The sequence below is a fragment of the Camarhynchus parvulus genome, chromosome 6 (assembly GCF_901933205.1).
Source record: "Camarhynchus parvulus chromosome 6, STF_HiC, whole genome shotgun sequence".
In the NCBI taxonomy this organism is placed as follows: Eukaryota; Metazoa; Chordata; class Aves; order Passeriformes; family Thraupidae; genus Camarhynchus; species Camarhynchus parvulus.
In genome coordinates, this window is record NC_044576.1 from 7,294,383 (window position 1) to 7,314,367 (window position 19,985).

General features: G+C 38.7%; 1 protein-coding gene across 2 annotated transcripts in view; it reads right to left on the reverse strand.

Annotated features, from left to right (window-relative positions):
- Positions 1–3,538: 3,538 nt before the first annotated feature.
- BICC1 (BicC family RNA binding protein 1) overlaps positions 3,539–19,985 on the reverse strand; it is an 89,915-nt gene continuing 73,468 nt past the window's right edge. For both annotated transcript variants that reach the window (XM_030951771.1, XM_030951772.1), the window contains exons 10-21: positions 19,682–19,868; positions 18,119–18,277; positions 17,558–17,754; positions 17,126–17,267; positions 15,907–16,063; positions 14,012–14,177; positions 12,762–12,801; positions 11,943–12,097; positions 10,098–10,251; positions 8,016–8,176; positions 7,483–7,582; positions 3,539–6,412 (exon numbers count right to left, since the gene is read on the reverse strand). In XM_030951771.1, coding sequence (XP_030807631.1) covers positions 6,282–6,412; positions 7,483–7,582; positions 8,016–8,176; positions 10,098–10,251; positions 11,943–12,097; positions 12,762–12,801; positions 14,012–14,177; positions 15,907–16,063; positions 17,126–17,267; positions 17,558–17,754; positions 18,119–18,277; positions 19,682–19,868 — 1,749 coding nt within the window. In that variant the 3' untranslated portion in view covers positions 3,539–6,281. The remainder of the gene's footprint in view (positions 6,413–7,482; positions 7,583–8,015; positions 8,177–10,097; positions 10,252–11,942; positions 12,098–12,761; positions 12,802–14,011; positions 14,178–15,906; positions 16,064–17,125; positions 17,268–17,557; positions 17,755–18,118; positions 18,278–19,681; positions 19,869–19,985) is intronic.

The following is a 19,985-nucleotide window of genomic DNA, read 5'->3' on the forward strand; positions in this document are numbered from 1 at the left end:
CCTAGGAAAAGAAGAAAACATTATGCTTGTGCAAGCAAAAAGCTCATCAAGCTGCATGTAAAATTTAAAAGTTTGCCCTTTCTAGCATTTGGAGTCCAAAAGTACAATGGAAAGAAAGAAAGAGTCAACAGTGGAGCATCTGCAACCAATTTCAGTGAAGATGGAAGATAACCAGTGCTGGAGGCATGCTCAGGATGAGCCTTCAGCATTCCAGTTTGCTGGCTATTGTCACCATTTGGTTCAGAGAGAAACACTGCTGGCACAAAGCTAGTTTTGATTTAGCCACACCAAAACATCTCTTGCCCCACAGGGATTAGTTACCTAGTTGTTTCCCACCCAGTTTCCAAGCAAGATTCAAATCTTTCAGCAATTTAACTTCACCATGTCAGTTTTGTTTGTAGTGATTTCTAGATGCTGGGCTACATAAAGAGATCTTGTAGTATTGGTAGAATCAGCACTCAGTACTCAACTGCCAGTGCTAAGCACCCAGTGCTTATTCAAGCTACTTCAAAGAAAGGGTTTTTTTTGGGACCAGGCATTATCAACTTCTCTCTGAGGTGAGTTTCAGCATGAAAACAGAAGAATACTTTTGAGGAACCAAAACATAGTTCAGCTGCATGGTAGAAAAACTCCTGCCAAAGGAAAGGGTTGTGAATATTTTGTTTTATCTGAACTTTGGATCACCTGAAAGCAAAAGAAAATTATCCTTGGGGTCCATTTTGTTTTCCCTTAGTATATTCACATGTAACATACAGCAAGCTTTACTGTCTACAGAAGATTTCTTATGCTCTCAATCTCAAAAATACTCACACCCTCTTCACTTTGGTATTTTATATACACAGCATGAGATTGCAGCTCCCATGGATGGCTTTTTTTGGGACCATAAATTATTGCCATGCCCATTTCAGGCCTCTCCAACTCCCCTGTCCTTCCTGGGTAACAAACCATGATTTTTATCACAGCAAAGAAGTGTAGCAATATCCATACCAGTTTATGGTCCTAGGGTTATTAAATTAGCAGGAACATTATTTCTTAAAACATTAATCACCCATTGTTAGAAGTGACAAATTTTTTCTTCATTATATAATTATTTTAGTTTTTTTTTTCTCATATTATGTTTTGCTTTTTCCATCTGTTAGTTTCCATGAAGTTGCAACACAGTTTTGGCACAAACTTGGGAATTTCCATCACAATGTATTCATCTTTCTTCATATTTTCATCAACATCTGGAATCATTCTGCATTTCTCAGACAAAATATTCCCCAAATCTTACTCCTTAAGAGAGCAGGGAAATTTGACACTAGATGATGCTCTAATGCAAAAACTTTCTACATTGTTTGAGTCTGTTTCTTTAACAGTACCCTTTCTTCAAAGTGAGAGGAAAAAATTATCTTTATTAACCTTTAGCTGCTCCTAATAGCTATGTCAATATTCAAAATTGGCAAGTATGACTGTTCTACTATTTTAATTTTTAAAGTCTGCTTTACTAACTCATGAAAGCATGTAAAATATTAAAATTATAAACACTATAAAAAAGTACATCTGCAGCACAGGAAACAAAGATAAAACTCAAATTTTCCTTAGTACAAGATATATCATCTACAAAAAGCTTTTTATAATTTCTGGATGCTTGTTACTTCTGCTCCAGATGCTATCTTAACCCAAATAGAAAGGAATGTTATACCAAAGCACAAGTTGATTGTGTGCTTTTCAGATTACAAGATAGTCCTCACTCACAACTACATCTAATTCAAAATAAGAGCTCTTTTATCTTTAACCATGTTAAAATACTCCCTCCACCCGCTTAAACATCCTTACAGCTCAGCATTTTCAAAGCAGCTGTCAACAACATGACACCAACCATGCACATTGCAAGTTTTTCTGCAAGTTCCCCAGTTTTTGCATCTTCTGACAGCCTCAAAAATTTTGCAGCAACTCCAGATAAAACCAAACCTTCCTTCTGCTCCACTATCCGTGTCAGAAAGGAAGCTGGTTCTTCAAGGATAAAATGTAGCTCCAACAGTGTCCAGACTTGCCTGGAATCAAATTCTCCTTGGCTTACTTTACAGTATGAACACCCCTGCCCTTCACACCTGTACTGACCAGCTTACAACAGTACTCATAAAAGTGGTGTAACCGTGTTTTCTAGGGCTGTGGAAAAACAAGATTCCTCCAGCAACTGTTAGATTGGACTGGGATTCAACAGCAACGAGAGATGCCTCACTTTTAATCTTTACAGATCTTGGAGACTCCATCTATTTTCTCTCGTGTATTGGCAACATTTCTTAGAATGCAACTTCTTGTAGACTGAAAATCACCAGTTTTGTTCCACTGGCTACAGCTTTAAGCAGTCACAGCTGCAGTGCCATTTAAAAACCAGACAAAGCAGTGGAGAGAGACATGTCCAGTTTGTTCAGGGAGCAATCCTGTTGATGCTATGCCATGCCAGCTGCTGGGAACATTGCTTGAACTATAAGAAAAGCAGCCAACAAGCTCTAACGCTCCATCACCTCCTTCTCTGTCCCACACCAGCTTTACACTCTGCTGACTAAAGCTGTTGGAAGCAATATGCCCAAATGGTCCACAAAGGAAACTAACTTGCTTGAGACCCTTGTAGCTCTCTATAGGTCAGACATCAGAAACACTGTGGAATCTGCAAGCTCAGCTGCCTGTAAATTTCCATGTAATTTATGTCAATGCCTGGTAAATTGGTGCTCAGCACCACACCCTTCAGTTGTCCTCAGCAGAAGAGTTGGTTGATCTATTTCCTTCACAGACTTGTTCCCACACCTGCACTTCTCAGGAGGTACTCAGTAACACAACTCTCAGTTTTGCAAGGCCAGTGAGCCAGGAACAGCCATTGGCGATCTGTCTGTAAAACAGAGAGCACGTCAGGTGGGGATAACGAGATGCCTGAGAGCACGTGGAGAGATAGAGCAATACTGAGCCTGTACCAGAGCAATACCGAACCCGTACCAGAGCAATACCAAACCTGTACCAGAGCAATACCAAACCTGTACCAGCAGCTGTGGAGCAAACAACAGGACTGACTGTACCTGTGGTGTGCACATCACCTCAGTGTCACAGCTGTGCCTCTCGCCAGGCTGACTGGTCATGTCCCAGCAGCCTGAAGAAAGAATTCCCTTCCCCCTCCCCACCACTTGCTGGAGGTGACAGTACAATGACCATCGTGAAAACACACAACTCTCTGCTAACCTGACCACAACAGTCATTAAAACGGGAAGACCAAAGGAGGAACGGAATTCATGGGCCAAACCACTAAAATCTGCTAAGAATTGAACCTGTCATAATTTAACTTCTCTTAGATTAAGGAGAGGCACCCCAAAAAAGCATTCTCATTTAAAATCCAGACAAAGACACTGGATATGACACAAAATGAACAGTAAAACACATAAAGCATTAACATGTGAAAGAAACATGTTGCCATTATGTCAAATAGTGCTTTTTATATTTTATTAACAAGCAAGCATCCCTGGAACTGGGTCTATATAAAAATATTTCATGAACCAATCAGAATACAAGGGAGTTATATAAATTTATTTTATGAAACACTGATTAGTTTTGAAAATCTCCATTTTTAATGTTTTAATTTCAACTTTCATTTTCTTAAAAAAATCACTAAAAGGACACAACCCACAAAAATACAATCTGTATCTGCTCTATATTTACAGATAACTGGTCACTGTTAAGGCACAGATTTAAAACTAACATTTTACGTAGCAAGTCAAATATTTGTGCATAATGTAACACTAACAATACGATACACTGTACTGTTATATTCCCTTTGTGGAATCAAAGTGAGAATTTACTTCCAGTGTGGTTTTTTTTTTAATGTGAAGCCCTACTGAAAAATAATGTTGTTCATGGGAAATTCTTCACTTTGGTGTAGATGAAATAAGCTGCTCAGCAAAAGACCACATCAACTTAATACTGTAAGAAAATCAGTTTCTGAGTATAGTACCGTCTGGATGGATAGCACGTACCTACAAAAGGCTAAAAATCTGAGTGCAAAGCTTTTGGATGCTTTTAAATTTAGGCAAAATAAGCAAGAAGGGGCTGCAGAAAATTCTGTACAAAGTGTTGCTGAATATTTAGTTCATTAAAAACATTTTATGAAATAAGGAGTCTGAATACAATTTGATTTGCAAGCACTGGGCTTGCAAATGCAAACATTTAAACAACAGCTTATCTGTAAGCACATAAATAGTCCGTGTGAATGGAACTATCTGCATGCTTAGAAGTAAGCACAAGTGTAAATAGCTTTAGAATGAGCAGTGGTGGCTTCCAAGAGGGTTTCCATGAAGTTGCTCTTGCTTGTGCAACACACACACACAAATCTTTCCTACACACGTGGATATTGACTCTTGGCATTGAGCAGAGGAAGCTGCTGTGAACAACTGTGTGAGTACCAGATACAGCTTTAGCCAGTCACATCTGTAGTGCCGTTCTAAAACCAGACAAGCTGCTACTTGATCTACAGGGGAAGTCACCCAGGTATACACCATTAAGTAGATATGGCTGAAATGAGCACTGAGCAGCAATTTTTAGCTAACCACAAGATTTTATATTATTGCTTGATCATCTATGCCCTCAAGTAATAGTCTCTTGAAATTCCCTTTGTGTGTGCAATTTTTGCCATACATCATTTTGCATTCTCACCTTAAAAGAAAGAATTACCCATGGAAAGTGTCAAAACTCTCTCACCCATTTTTGCATAAACCCCAACTACTGTAAATGTTATTCTAATGCCTTCTGATAAGAGCACTTGACAGTGGTTTATGTCCATCTCAAAAGGCTTGTACACTGAACATAAATAATACATTACAGTAGAGGTAAGGTAATTCACAATATTTCTCATGGGAATGCTTTTCAATTAATGCTTGGAAACTACACATAGCATTGCAAAAAGAGGCACTTAATGGATTCCTTCATTACATTGAAACCCTTCATAAATCCATAATACAACATCTGTAAAGACAGAGGAATAACATTGCCAAATCTTTCGGACTTTCACAGTATAAGAATGCAAAATTTAGCTCTAGCCACTTATAACATGGACTCTTTCTGTTGAACATAACTTGTTTCAGAAATAGTTCATCTCCAGAGTTTCAAACACTTCTGCAGCTGACAATTACAAATCTAGATCGAACAAAACAGATGCTATTACACCTATTTTATGTAGGTCACTTCATTGCTGCATGCATAGTCATGTAAGTAATATGTGTCATTTATTAAATGGCAACAGTGCTGTCTTGTCAAATTAGATTAGTTGTCTGTTTAATCAAACCGACAGCCCAGAGCTCTAGTTTGATGAATGCCTTTTGGTCTCTACCATAAATCTGCAGTAGATCAGTTTAATCTGTTACGTATTGTAGGTGTATAGAATCTAAAAATAAAAGTCTGATATAAATAAGTGTCCTTTAGTGGCAGGGTACTAAAAATAGCCCTTTGCTTTGAGACAACCATTAAAAACAGTTTTAGCAAAAAGGCAGCAGTTAAATATGTTGACTGAAAAGGGTTAATATTGCAGGGTCCATTTTGGTCTTTCATTGCATTTGTTACAGTGAGTATTACTGCAGGCAGCATTAGACTGCTTTATAAGAGCATAATAGGACTGGTCCACTACCAAGTGACTTGATTTTGGAACAGTCTCTTCAGATAACTACCTGGGAGACAGAGAGAGGAAAAACAAAAATCTGCATAAGAACCAGTTTCTAGTACCATTATAGTGAGATGTGACTTAACATAGGAACACCTGAAAAAATTTGATTAGTGCCAATATAAAAACTGATATGGAAATGAAAGAGAAATAAATTTCCACAGGACAAGAAATCAGAACATGTAAAGTGCAGAAAGACCTCAATAATTATTTTAAGCAGTACCAGAAAAATCCATCTTGATAAAGCCAAATCTATGCTCTCTGGCATCCCAGCTCTTCATTCTTCCTTCATTCAACAAAGTACAAAATTCAGTGCATACATTATAGTTATAGGTAATAAAATACTAAACAAAGAACCCTATATTATTATTATTGCAAATTCTGTCCAATCTACATGAGTAAAACGTAACCCACATTTGGTGTTTCAAAAGACAACTGACAAAACGTGTTCTCTCTGATTTTTTGGCACAGTATTGTGCAGACAAAACGCTTTGGTCCTTGACACCCAAACTCCCAAAGTGCAGAGGGTGGTGTGCAGTGAAGGCTGTCCACAGGATTGCCATGTCCATCTTTCCAGCTGCTTTCTGAGCCCAGCCTCCTGCTACCAGCGCCCGCTGACGCTGGCAATGTCCGAGTGATACTGGCGCGGCAGTCTCCCACTGGCTCCACCTTCCAGGAACGAGGCACGGATGTTGGATGGGTCAAAGAGCTTTCTTCGGTTTTTGTTCAGTTCTGGAGGGGGTAAGCACACCCGCAGAAATCCATTTTAATGCTTTCTGTCAACCAAATGCACAACTTCTCTTTAAATGAACAAAGTACTTTAGGCAGATAGGGTATGCACTGAAAATACCTGTGAGATACTCCTTCAATTAACAAACAGTCCAACAAGATAATAAGAGCATCAGGTTAAGACTCAGAGGCTCTGCCTGGGACAATTCTCATTTGGCACTGATAATTTTTGGCAATATTGATTTAGATCAAATTGACATGGCTGCAACTTTTAAAAGTTTCTCTTATAATACTCAAACACTGCAATCTTCCTGGAAGCTCAACCATGCAGTGTAGACTGAAATGGACAGAAAAGCTTGTTACCAACTTGATAATTTCTCAATGCACAATTCTTTACTTTAAACACAAAACTGAAGCAGTATTTTAACAAGGACTTTCAAAAAAAAACAGATGCTCACCTCTCATTTAAACATGAACCCTGATCTCATATTAGTAATAGCTCATCTAAAATATTTTTCTTTTCCCCACTTTCCAGTTCTTGTAAACAAACTCTGTGCTAGATACAAACCACTGAGAAATTCTATAAATTTTCAAGACTGCTACTGAACTAAGTACATTTGCAAACTAAAAAAACAAACAAAAAACCCCCCCAAAAGGAGGCACTTTTTCCCAGTAGGATGACGCGTCTGCTAATCAATAAAATGGAGGACAGGGAACCAAAAGGTTGAAAATGCCAGTTGTGACTGGTATGTAGTGCTGCTCAGACTCTGCAGTGCCTGATTCCCAGAAATCCTGGATCCACAATTTTGGAGCATTAAACTTCACAATGTGAGATGAACTTTCTACCAAGCTGCAGCTTTACAGGACTATTGCAAGTGAGCTGGTATTAGGTAAGGGGAAAGCTCTATAAAGCCTGGGTTTAAGCACCTCTGATGAGGGGCAAGCTAATATTACCTGTGTAGACTCTAGTCCTACATTTCACTCTTTCCAAGCTTTTTTTTCTTTTGTTGCTATAAATACACAATTTGAGTGAGAAGAATACAAATCAATACATGGTATTCTGAGTTTTTTACCTGAGATTGCAAGCAGCATTTTTCTCCTGGCACCAAAAGTGGTAATTCCCAACTCTTTCAAATCTTGATCAGTAAGAGTGAGGAATGTCTGCAGATCAATCTAGATTAAAAAGAAATAGGAAAACTAAGCAAAATAAGTCTCTCCACAAAAGTATTAAGTAATAAACGTGGTTCAGAACAGTTTCATTTTTCCCCCTGCTCCATTTTACAGTTACTCATGTAGGCAGCAATCATGGCTCTTCAATGGCTGCTTCACATAGTTGCTCAATTTGCTCCATTTGTGACAGAAAAGGAGAAATGTAAAAGTAACTGGTTCAGGAAAAGCAGAGAAAATCAGTTAGTCTTATTTATGAGTCTTGAGGTTTTGAGTATTTACCACGATTGTAAGATGTACAACCCAGCTCTGAAAGAACAGCTCAGGAAAATCCTGTCACAAAGTGAGCTCTAAGTGGCTTTTGATGAAGAGACAGCAGAACTAGTGCTGGAAAACATCCTACCAACACAAAAAAGGTGCCTCTCAAAGGAACACCAACCTCTTGCTGCTGGAATACATCTGTGTATTTGCCCAAACCAAGCTTGCTGAAGAGCTCAGGCAGATCAGATCCCTTGAACAAACTGTTGAGGCTACAGCCATTGCTTCCTGTCAGCGAGGAAATGCAGTCCATGTAGTTACTGCTACTGAGATAGTGTTCAGCTGGAAGGGAACAAGTGCACTTTTCAGACACAGCACAGAAGGGCATGGCTTTCCACCAACATTGTATTCAGCTAGATCATTACATTTACAGAGTATTTAAATCCTTATTTTTCAGGAAAAAAAAAAGCCTCCCAGTGGTCTGAGAGAATGAACAACATAAAGCAATTTCATTGTTAATTAAGTTCTGGTGTTTGTTTTCTATAGCCTTACTTTTGTCCATCCAATTCATCACTGATTCTTTTATCCTTTATCCACACATTTTATTTCCTGGGAAAGCTACAGCTGTCATAGAACACTGTCCTTCACTGCCAATGTATTTGTGTTTCTAATTTTCTTCTAACACATATGTAAACACATTTTTAATCCTTAATTATTTTTATTAAACTAGAACTTCCATTTTTGTCCAATTAGGTTGAAAACATCAATAGATTGATTTCAAATAAAGTTGTCATCTCTTTAGATCTTCAAGTACTTAGAACACGATGTGCAGCCATTCACAGCTCAACTAATATGCTTTTTAAAACTGTGAATATTTTCTCTAATTGGAACTATCCTTTCTTACCATGCCCAAATTTTATTATGTGTGTACTTTGAGTTTGGGATTTAGGTTTATTCACTTCTAAAAGAAAAAGCAACAACAGAAAGTATAAACAGCCACAGTACTTATTTCCCCATAAACCAGATAGAGAATTCTAAGTCCATACTACCTATCTCCAGTTTTGACTTTCTCAGAAAGGCATATATTAACTTATTAAAAAAATAAAGTTTCTAAGAGTTCAACTAAAGTAAAATTTCAATTTTTTTAAACTTCCAACAATGTTTGAAAAGTCATTGCAAAACATACAGCCTGTATCTACAGAAATCAGTATTTAAAATCATGCTAGGCCATGCCAAACACATGGACAAGCTTCTTTTCATAGAATTGCCTGGGTTGGAAGGGACCTGAAAGATCATCTCATTCCAACCCCCTGCCATGGGCAGGGACACCTTCCACTATCCCAGGTTGAGCCAAGCCCCATCCAGCCTGGCCTTGGACACTTCCAGGGATGCAGGGGCAGCCATAGCTTCTATGGGCACCCTGTGCCAGAGCCTCAGCACCCTCACAGGGAAAATTTTTTCAGAATATCTGACCTAAACCTACTCTCTTTGTAGCCACTCCCCCTTGTCCTGTCACTACACAGTGTTCTTGTAAATTTTATCCCCATGAGGAGACTCATGCTTTAAAATCCAGTTTCAGCATGGATTATGACTTGACTAGTGAGCAAACAGCCCAATAAAGCCCTGGCTGCTGTTGCATTGGCAAGAGAGCAGAATGAGAGTGGTCTAGAAATAAGCCTTTTTACAGGTCTGCTTTCAGTACACCTTGAAAACCCCCCTCCATGACAGCAAAGAGTTTTCAGCAAGGATGTCTGGCATTTAACAAATACCCTTGTAAGTTTTCCTAGACAACCATTATTTGTATTATCATGTTACACAAGCTTGTTGCTTTGTTTTTCTAAGTTCTTCTATGCTTTCTGATGTTTACATTTTTGCAATGGAGTTTTTCACATATTTTTTATTAAATAATAATTGTTTTACATTTCTTTCTAGAAGAAGAAAAAATTGATAGACTGTTAGTTTGATGAGTGTAGCTGGAGAAGTAGCAATTTCATCCTCCAACCATAGTCACTTTTAAAAGTCTAACAATATTAGAATGCTAAAATAAACTATCCTTTTTCTACCTTAAACATCTCAGCTTGTGCGTGTCGTTCATTTCATGTGCTACTGCAACACAAGCTTACACTTCTCAATTTGTAAAAAAAGTAATTACAAGGTGACAGTAATTTAAATCCCTTGTGAAGTCAGGATACATTCATATCAAAATAAATACTGGTATCAAAATGATTATTTTCTTTTAAGCAGATAATAAGAGCTTATTAACCTGATTTGTTTTGTTTCCGTTTGGGGCTGCCAATTGAGGAGACAAAATCGTGAGCAGTGGGTCCAAGGCCGTTCCGGTCTCTCCAGTTATCAGATTCACTGCCACTTCCCAGGTGCTCCCGACTGCTGGACCGGGACAGAGACATGGATGAGCCCTGCAAACCACAGGAAGAAAATTTGGGCTGAAAACAGAGCTTTCATTGTGACTCAGATGTTTTCTTTGAAGCAGCTCGCTTAAAAAGCAGCTTTTAACGCTCACAAACATTCTTCTGGCAGTTGATCAATAGGCAAATAATTGCAAACCGGACATGAAAACAGCAGGTGTGCCTAAAACATGTGCAGTTTACAGTTTTTAAGTAGAAGTTATTTAAAGAACATGATTCAAAATAAATTGCTCGGTATTTCCAAGTTTGTTTCCAAAACATTCCATGGTATCAAATTCCCACACAAATTCTAGACAAAGCAGTCTATTGACTACATCCCTTCACAGGGAAGAGAACATAACAGAACATTTATCTGAAGATAAGTGGATCAAGTACACACTACTTGACAACAGTCTTGCACACTATACTACAATAACAATTCTGCAATGCCATGTGAATTTGTAGTTGTTTTGTCTGGAGTCTTTTAAAATAGATTTTCATACACCTGTGAAATACTTATTATCAACTCTCATCACTATGAGTCAGAATGTAGAAGTACAAGGCAGCAGTATTCCATGGGAACATAACCAAAAGAAATCAACCTTACAGATATCACATACTTACATGAGCTAAAAATTATGGAAATTAACAATTTAATTCTATAAACTTGTACCAAATTGCAGTTGAAAAGCATCACTTAGGAGGCAGTCTTTTACACTATTTAGTAAAACTGGCACCCTTGAAGAAACACTGTTCTTGGTTAGAATCACAGACCTATCTAGAGATTTTAGACATTAAGGCCTGGGGGAAAATCCCACCCCAGCTCAACCAAGACAAGAAAGTATGCAAAAGAAAATTGCAGATTTTGGTTGCAGTTTTTTCTTTCCCCTAGTTACTACTGCATCTTGTGTAGCCAAGTCTACTACATGTAGCTGAATGGCTCAGGAAGTTGATATGCCAAGTGCAGAACACCAAGGCACATTTTTATCCCAGCTGAGTATTTCTTTTGCATTAACAGACAGGTATATACTAGAGAAGTATGAAGTCCCCTTCTTCAAGAAGCATACAAGCAAGAGAGAAAAAGGTGTCTTCATGGAAGATGGAAAGGATTACAGCAGGGAAGCAAAGAAAAAAACAACTTCAGCATGCCTGTGAGAAGCAAGGAACAAATTCCCTGCAAGATTCCTATGCTGGGACTCTGAAGAGAAGTGCTGGACTCTGTCTGCCTTCTGCCTGGGAAAATTCTGAGCCCACTGAATAGTGCAAGTAGAGACAGCTGTTCCAGCTCTGTCCACAGAAGGAAAGATGAGCTGCTTGTTCTGCTGTTCTCCTCCACCATGCAGTGATACACATGATATAGTTTATCTGTCATATATACTCTGTTCTCATTAGGTTACAAATTCCCTATTGCTGGTTTGCAACTACTGAGATGTTTGGTCCTGTAAGTTGTTCAAAGCTCCTTTAAACAAATATATTTTAAGAAGCAGACATGTATGCTCTGTGACTTATCTGTGAAACAGATGTAACTTTGTGTGTTGGGCTGAATGTATTCCATACGCCTTAATATTTACGTAAGAAATATTTTTCACCATAAAAAAATATTTACAACAGTTGTCTGCAAGGCTTTGTTCTTACAGAAGTTGAATGAAACAACTGTATCATTCACTAAAAGTAAACTTTCATTACAGTACACTTTTATATACCTCATATGTGGTTGTCATGGAAGGCTTGTATGATACATGATTTGCTCTTCTTAGTTCCTTGATAGTTTCTGCAGGCATTGATTTAGAGAACCCCAAACCACTCCATGTATTTGTTGGAGTTCTCACTTCTGTTACAACTGGCTTCTTTAACATAGCTGAAAATACAGAGACAAATCAGTAAATCTCAGCCTTAGTCAGGGTACTGAGAAGATAATTACTGAAGTGATGTTTGCTAACAGCCTGAGCCCAGTAAACAGCAAACCCTAAACACCTCCACTTGCTACATAGCTTTAATCCTACCCTTCCTTAAAGCAATCTACTCTGCCAGAAGATAGTTAAATCCCACAGGACTGCATGGAAGCCAAAAAAATCACATCTGTTTCAAAGAGAGGACCTTCTGTTTTTCTTTTGGTGGACAGGTAATTTGGTTTATTTTATAACCGGGTCAAATATATGGTTAAGACCCTTACCAATTTTACAACTTAATTTATCCCTGAAATAAGAGGCCATTTAGCTGATATGGCAAACACCTTAAAGTTTAACTTGCATCCAAATAAAGTCAAGTGTTAGAGAAATAAGCTCTCTAAAAACCATATTGATCACTTGCACATGGATGTACCTACACATCCCATCTGCAAGCTGCTTATATTTTATACGAGGTTGGTATTAAGAAATTTTTTGGAACATAAAGCTAATATACAAATGTTTCACTATTACTTTCAGATTTTATTAAAAATCAGATTACAAAACCGAAACTTCAGGAAATCATTTCATCCATGTGCTAACAAACTTTTCAGAAGTCACTGTTTATCCACATACCTTTGGTTGCTAGTAGTTTCTTCTGTTCATAGTCAAATGCCTAAAAATTAAACATGCAGAAGATAATTTAATTGCAATTCTAACTAAATGTCACTCCTGTACACATCTCTGTGAAAACAAAGCCTTTCAAAGTGGCCAGGGAATACATCTAGGAGAAACCTGAAATACTGCACAATAGTTTCATGGTAGCCTAGTTAAAGCCTTAGTTACTTAAAGTATTCACTCAAACATAGATAAAGATTTTTAATAACTATCTGATTTCCATATGAGTGAGACTGCAGCAGTATTTACAAACAGCTTAGGAAGAATTTTTGTCTTCAATTTTTTAAAATAAGATATGTTTCAAGCATAGTTTCTCTTCCCTAACTATCTGTTCTTAGCATTTAAAACATTCCTTAGCAGTACAAAAAAGATAATATATCTTGGCAAATCTGGGCACCACAGTTATTTTCAAGAATCTTTCAGGTTTGGTTCTCCTCCATGCACTCATCTTGTGAAAGGAAAAGAACGCAGGTTTTGAGAGAATTTAAAGAACTTTTGCTTGTATTTTATCTATGTCCATGGAAGATGTGAAGTTTAAATACCCCTGATTAAACAACCTACACTTTGTTGAATTACAAATTAGGAAATCTAAACACAAAACTACAAAAATGCTGTATTAGCCTGAAGTATTGCATTCTCTACTGAAAGTAACTAGAGGAATAACTGAAGAAAAGGGCTCCAAAACACTAGTCTGCCTCTTGTTCCACTACTCCATACAGTCTGGTTATGCCCACACTTCAACAGATCTACTCTGAAAATAACCCTGTTACTGCTTCCTGACAAACAGTCAAAGGGGTGTCCTCCCTCTTTGGGAAGACTTGCAGTAACATGGCAGTAGTTTATATTTGTAGGCTGTAATTAACTGAGCTGCCACTGCATACGAAAAGCTGTAATATGTACTTCCTAGCTATAATTTTCTCCAAACGACAATGTAAGATTTCTAACAGGCAAGTGATGCTTGTGGAGACAAACACAGCCACACATTCTTCTGTGCTTAAATTTTTCTTACTCAACAGAAGCTTCTCTGTTTTCAAGACTTTTCATTGACAACCCACTCAGTGAAACACTTGATGCCTTGGCTGTGAATGCTTTTACTGAACTGGTAATGACAATTCAGCCTCCAGGGCTAGCCACCTCTGCATTTTACAGTACCTTCACTCTGCAGTTACCAAGATTTGCACCTCCTTGGCTTCATCCAGGGGACCTACCTGCATGTTGACAAAGGAGGGCTGCGGGGCCAGACGCGCTCTCTCGGAGTTCTGCTGGGCGGCTGCCGCTCGCTCGGCCGCCCGCTCGCTGCCCGGGGCCTTCTTGTCAGCCACGGGGCTCTCGGGGGCGCCCAGCTCGGCCTCGGCCAGCAGCCTGTCCGTGGTGCTGCGGGACAAACACACCGTTAGCTCGGGACACCTCGGGCTGGGGCCACCTCAGTGCAGCTCTGCTCACTCAGCTTCACCCTGAGAAGCCCGGCAGCCAAGTTTGAGATGTGTCTGTACACAAACATCTCAGCGTTTTTAGCAATATTTCCAAACATGTCGGCTCTCCTGTGCCTTTTTCTGTCAGTGAAGGAAAACAAGTGTTTCTCCTTCCTGTATTACCAAATACAAGGCAGAGCATATAGATTCAGTTTTGAGCTGTCTGGAATCTGGAGTTATTGCATTCAATCCCACACAGTGTGATTTCCTGTTTAGCCTTGCTCAGGCCAGCAGTTCTAACAGGTTCATTGTTGTAAGATAAAAGGAGATTGCATAATAGGGACTAAGAAAGTTGACATAGGCTCTGCTTGCTTTCACAGCTTCAATAACTGCAGTCCTTCATGCCTGCATTACCCCTTGGTGCAGTTTTTTTTTTTTTTCCTAAACTCAGCCACATTTTAGGGCTACTCTAGAACAGTATAAACTCTAATTTAAAAGTGTGGCATTCACATTTTCTGGAAAAATCCCTTTGCCCAGGATTTTTCTCCTGGGAAGCTGAAAAGACTCAGAAAAAAGGAAAACAATAATTATCTGATTTGCTTCTCCTGTGTTTTTCTCCTTTGGAATGTGTTTGGAGATTGTTTCATTGGTTTCTGCTGTGAGTTGTTTTCACTCATTGGCCAATTGGAGCCAAGCTGTGTCAGGACTCTGGAAAGAGTCAGGAGTTTTCATTATTATCTTTTTAGCCTTCTGTAAATATCCTTCTTGTATTCTTTAGTATAGCATTCTTTAGTATAATACAGTAACATAAAATAATAAATTAACCTTCCAAGAACATGGAGTCAAATTCATCATTCCTCCCTGCCACAGGGGCACCCCACAAATACAATAAAAAAGTGATCATGTTTTAGAAGCTGTAAGTTACTATCCCCAAGGAAACTGTGAGCACTATGTCCTCAACAAAAAGAACAAGACACACAAACAACCAAATTTGGTTAGCAGGATTCCTCAGATTTTTAAACTGTGAAAGCAGAATTAAATACATATCATAGCCCTGACAGTGTAAATAAATGAAGCAAAAGAAAATACGTGTCTCAAAAGAGTGGTGATAAATAGTTCCCAAACAAACAGCGAGAACATGAGTACATTGGACAAAAACACTGCATTGAGAACAAAACCTGTGTTGCCAAGATGTATTATGACTCAAACAAGCCTTTCCCACTGCTGGGTCATGAAAGAGACAACTCAACCAAAATCAGCACTGAGACAAGTGTCTGAGAACATGCTGCTATGCCCTGTACACAGCTTTCCTAAGAGGAAAACAGCCTCATGTACACACAGAAGGAAAAAGCTGTCAGAAATTCTCTAAGTAATCAATAAAGAAGCAAAAGCCCATACTTTAGAAACAGGTAATGAAAGTTCCTCTGACAAGGATCCTCCACTCTTTTGTGGAAGAGGAAAGACATTTTTGAACCCAAAGTCAAACAGGATGAACAAAAGGCATTCAAAGTCTGCAGTTACCAGACAAACAGGGGGCAATATTAACATCTAAAGTGATGGAAAATCAAGGCCAAATGAAATCAGCTCTTTGAATATCTTATGACTGAACCACCTCTTCTGTGTACAAAAACATGTGAAGTAATTCTATGTTGTGGAAGTTCCCGTGATCTGTGTTTATACACTCAGCTTACTGTAAGTGGGAGTTTTTGGTGCCTTGCAGTAATTCCACCGTTTGTCTCTTGGCACAGGCCTGCTTGGAAGAGCTCATCATCTGCTTCAGGTCACTGGTGTTCGCTGAGTGCGACGGACTCCGAGGCATGCCCACCTCCACAAAAGCATCATTGCATCCTACCAGGCCAAGAAAGGAGACTTCAACAACCACCCTGCTGTGCTCCAGGGAGCTCTCTGGGGGAATGAACTATGGGAGAAAACCTCCTCTTCCTCATTACAGGACTGTATTCAGGTCAAGGTTAAACAGTCAAGATGTAAAAGTTCAAATGCACAAAAAAGGTGTCAGTATTCACATATACAGTAGCCACACTAAGTATTTTCTTTCTTAAAGTATTTATTTTAAATAATATTGATTAATAATAAATGTGAAGACTGACAATTCAAAGTGACTGAGTATTCTGAAGAAATCTGATTTTATACCCAATTTTAATAATTTTGCCAGGTGCTCAGGTAACTTCTGCTGGAATAAGAGCTCCCCCCACTTTATGTTCAAATATCTTCAGAACATGTTTTTAGAAATATTTCTCACCCTAAACTGGCAATGTACCTTTTATTCAAATCAGCATTTCAAATGACCATGACCCCAAATAAGAGATGATCTCCTTGATCAGTATTGACAAGGAAAACAAGGTTTTTACAGATATTTGCTCAAGTTGAAGTGGAGCAGGCTTTTCCCCCCTCCAAGAATGATGGGGACAGTTAAGTACTTTAGCTTCTAAAGGACAGCATAACTGAAATGCTGCTGCAAAACACACAAAATTGTTTCCCAGTGTCATCTAGGTTAGAGCTACACAATTTTCTGCAAAAAAACTTTCTCAGTAACATTATTTCCTTTTGTTAAAAAGCAAAAAATAAGACATCATTTAAACCAGCAGAGTTTAGTTAAGGTGCTGTAAAAAAAACACTGAAATCCTCATAGGTTATCTCCCTTTGCTCCTAAGGAATAAGTAAAATGTTGCAAGTACATTGATGTTGATTTAAGGTGTTTCTATCAACAGCTCAGTTACTACAGGCTCTATTTACTTTCCTTTACAATGAATCCGGGACATGCAGCAATATTTTTCTTAAACATGGTTGCAAAACCAATTCAGAGAGAATATTGTTACATTTTTGTATCGTGAGCTGTACACAGACTGCACAAACACTACCAGACAAAGGAATACAGCGTCAAAATCTCACCTTCTTCACTATTTGCCTTAGCAGCCACTTGTTCTGAGGCACCATGAGCACTTGTTTGCCTTACTCCATCACTGTGGTTTGTGCTCAACACGTTTTCTCCCAGCGATGTGGCAGACAGTGCAGCATACTTGATATTTGAGGCCTGAAAAGATTTTCAGAAATCACTAAAGTGATTTTTATGCTTCAGGAAATATTGAAAACATTTCCCCTTTCTATTTGTGCAGGAGAATGAGAAAATCATTCCTGGTACAGCAGAACAGTATGTTTGAATGTTCTACTTCTCAATCTTTAAGTCACATTCAAAAACATTGCTGTGTGTTTTTAAACTTAGAAGCTTTATAAATCTACTAATATAGCTAGTTTTCTCTTTCAGCTTTTCTTAGTAGAGGTCTAGGACAAAGAAAGCAGATTCTCCAGTGTAGTATCACTTACCTTTACATGGCCATTTAAAGAAGGTGAACCTTTTTTACTTTCTGATTGCATGCCATTAACATGGACTTCAACAGGAGTCAAGCCTGGTGGTGGAGATGGAGTGTTTTGACCATAATTAGGCACTCCAGACAGCAGAATACTAGTTAAGGTTGCTTGGGCAGTAGATGGTATCATTAGGTGTGGAATAGCAGAAAAACCTGTAATAAAGTTTGGTTATGTTCTGATTAAGTGTCTAATTAAACTTCCTCAGCCATTACACTATTTTAGCTAAATTTTTATGTATCTATTATACTTTACTAAAAAGTTGCCATTAGAATTGTATGCCAAAACCATAATGCTTTATCTGGGCAGGTTAACTTTGCTTTCTACATAAAACAGATGGAAACACTGCCTGTGACAGCATATTAGGTTATAACCTTATATTTGCATATTTATTCATCCGTGCCAAGGTAAGTGTAGGAGTTCAGGTTCCAAATAATTAATTAATCTCAACTTTTCAACTGCAATTCTAATAACTTGATGTTGCACAGTTCATTTAATTCCCATTAAACTTCCACTGACCTGTGGTGTTTGTGTTAGCGAGAGATGTTGCCCACAGTGTGGGACTGGGCGTGCCTGAACTTGGACTCTGCAGAGGGCTCACAGAGCTATTAAGGGCATTCAACAGAGAGTTTGGAGTAGTTGAGGTGTTGACTGACAGGGCTGTTGGACCTAAAAGGCCTGCAAAATATTATGCAAGATGAATATTTAGTTTGGACTTACAGGAAAGCATTTATCACACAAGTACCAATTGAAGAGAAACAACCTCCCCTGCTAATTTGCACCAGCCTGTATTTCACCAACCAATTTTAACATTAAACCTGCTGCTCATTTGGTGCACATTAAGAACACATTAAGAATTCCTGTTCTTAAACTGGGCATCATATATCCAAGAAGAATTGGAGCATCTTTTATGTCATTCTACTGGACCCTAACTCTTGTCATAACAGAGTCTGCACTGGCTGCTTCTCAGCCCCGGCATCCCTTTGTATTCCCTCTGTTGCTTCTGATGGTTTGTTTCAAAGCAGCATCACAGAGACGAGAAAGGAACTGTACTGCACCGCCTCACTTTCATTTCACACAATAACCTTTTGCTCGGAAGCTCCTGTGAGAATCAACCACTACTTGCACACTAACAACTATTCAATTTCTTTTTGCATCTTCAATACAGGCTGCAAATGAGCCCCCAAATGCATTGATGACTCCCAAAACATTCCCCCAAACCAACTCTTCATGTAAAAGCATTCACAAAGCAGTTCAGCACTACACACTGAAAAGGTAAAAGCCCCAAACCTGCAAAGTGCAGCATGACAAGAACAGTCACAGAAGCAGCATTAAAAATCACAGTCAAATGGCAAAAACACTTTCTACTGGGTGATCCAAGGGAAGCATGTGAGATGGAACTGCACAGCACTCCTGCATGGCAGGTCACAAGAGACAGTGCTGGTTACATGAGAACTCAGAAAATTCACGTAGTCCCAGAAGAATCTAGTGACAAATCTTGACACAGGTCCTAGAAACTCTATCTATACATTTCTGATACAAATATATTTGCAGAGCTTGAAAATAAAATGGCAACTTCAGTCTGGACTATGAACTGCTTCTATAAAATTAAGCTAAATTGGTAACTCATTTTTGTCCTAAATATCCTACTAGAAAGAAGCACATGGACCCTCCATTACAGTGAGATACTGACCTGAAATGTGGTGTTTGCTATGTTACCTTTCCAGCAGTGTTGCCAGGCTTAAGCCCCCACCCAAATTCAGGACAGCCTGGGACATCACAGAGCCAAAGCAGCAGTAAAAGCCATGCCCTGCCTCACCTGTATTTGCCTCCCTTTCAGCTGAGTGGTTTGCACACTTCCAGAGATTTTTCTACAGGGATGAGTCCCACCCCTGATTACAAAAGCCTTGGAGAAGTTTTATAACAACAAGCCCTTGAGAGGCTAGAGGCTGCTGTAATTCTCTGACACTTGAACACGATTCCTTACGCAAAACACACCTCTGATAATTTTTTTCTAGTACAAGTGAATTAAGTTTAAAACAAAACTATATTAAAGAAAATATAAATATAATGAATGCATACCAAGCCCAGTGAGTCCTAGTCCTGCTGAGGACAAAATATCCAAACCAGGACAAGACAGACCAACAGGGCAGGAGACAGTAGAGGGATTTGATACTACGGTGACTCCGCTACTTTCAAGTCCCAAGAGACATTTCCGTGCCTCGTACATATTTAAGGCATTTCGTTCAACACTTTTTACAATCACAGACTGCAGGGAAAGAAAACAACAACAACAAAAAAAAAAAGGAAAACCAGTGAGTAACACTGCTCCATAACACAGATTGCAACACAAATGATTCTTCCTCATACCCTTGCACAGCTACCA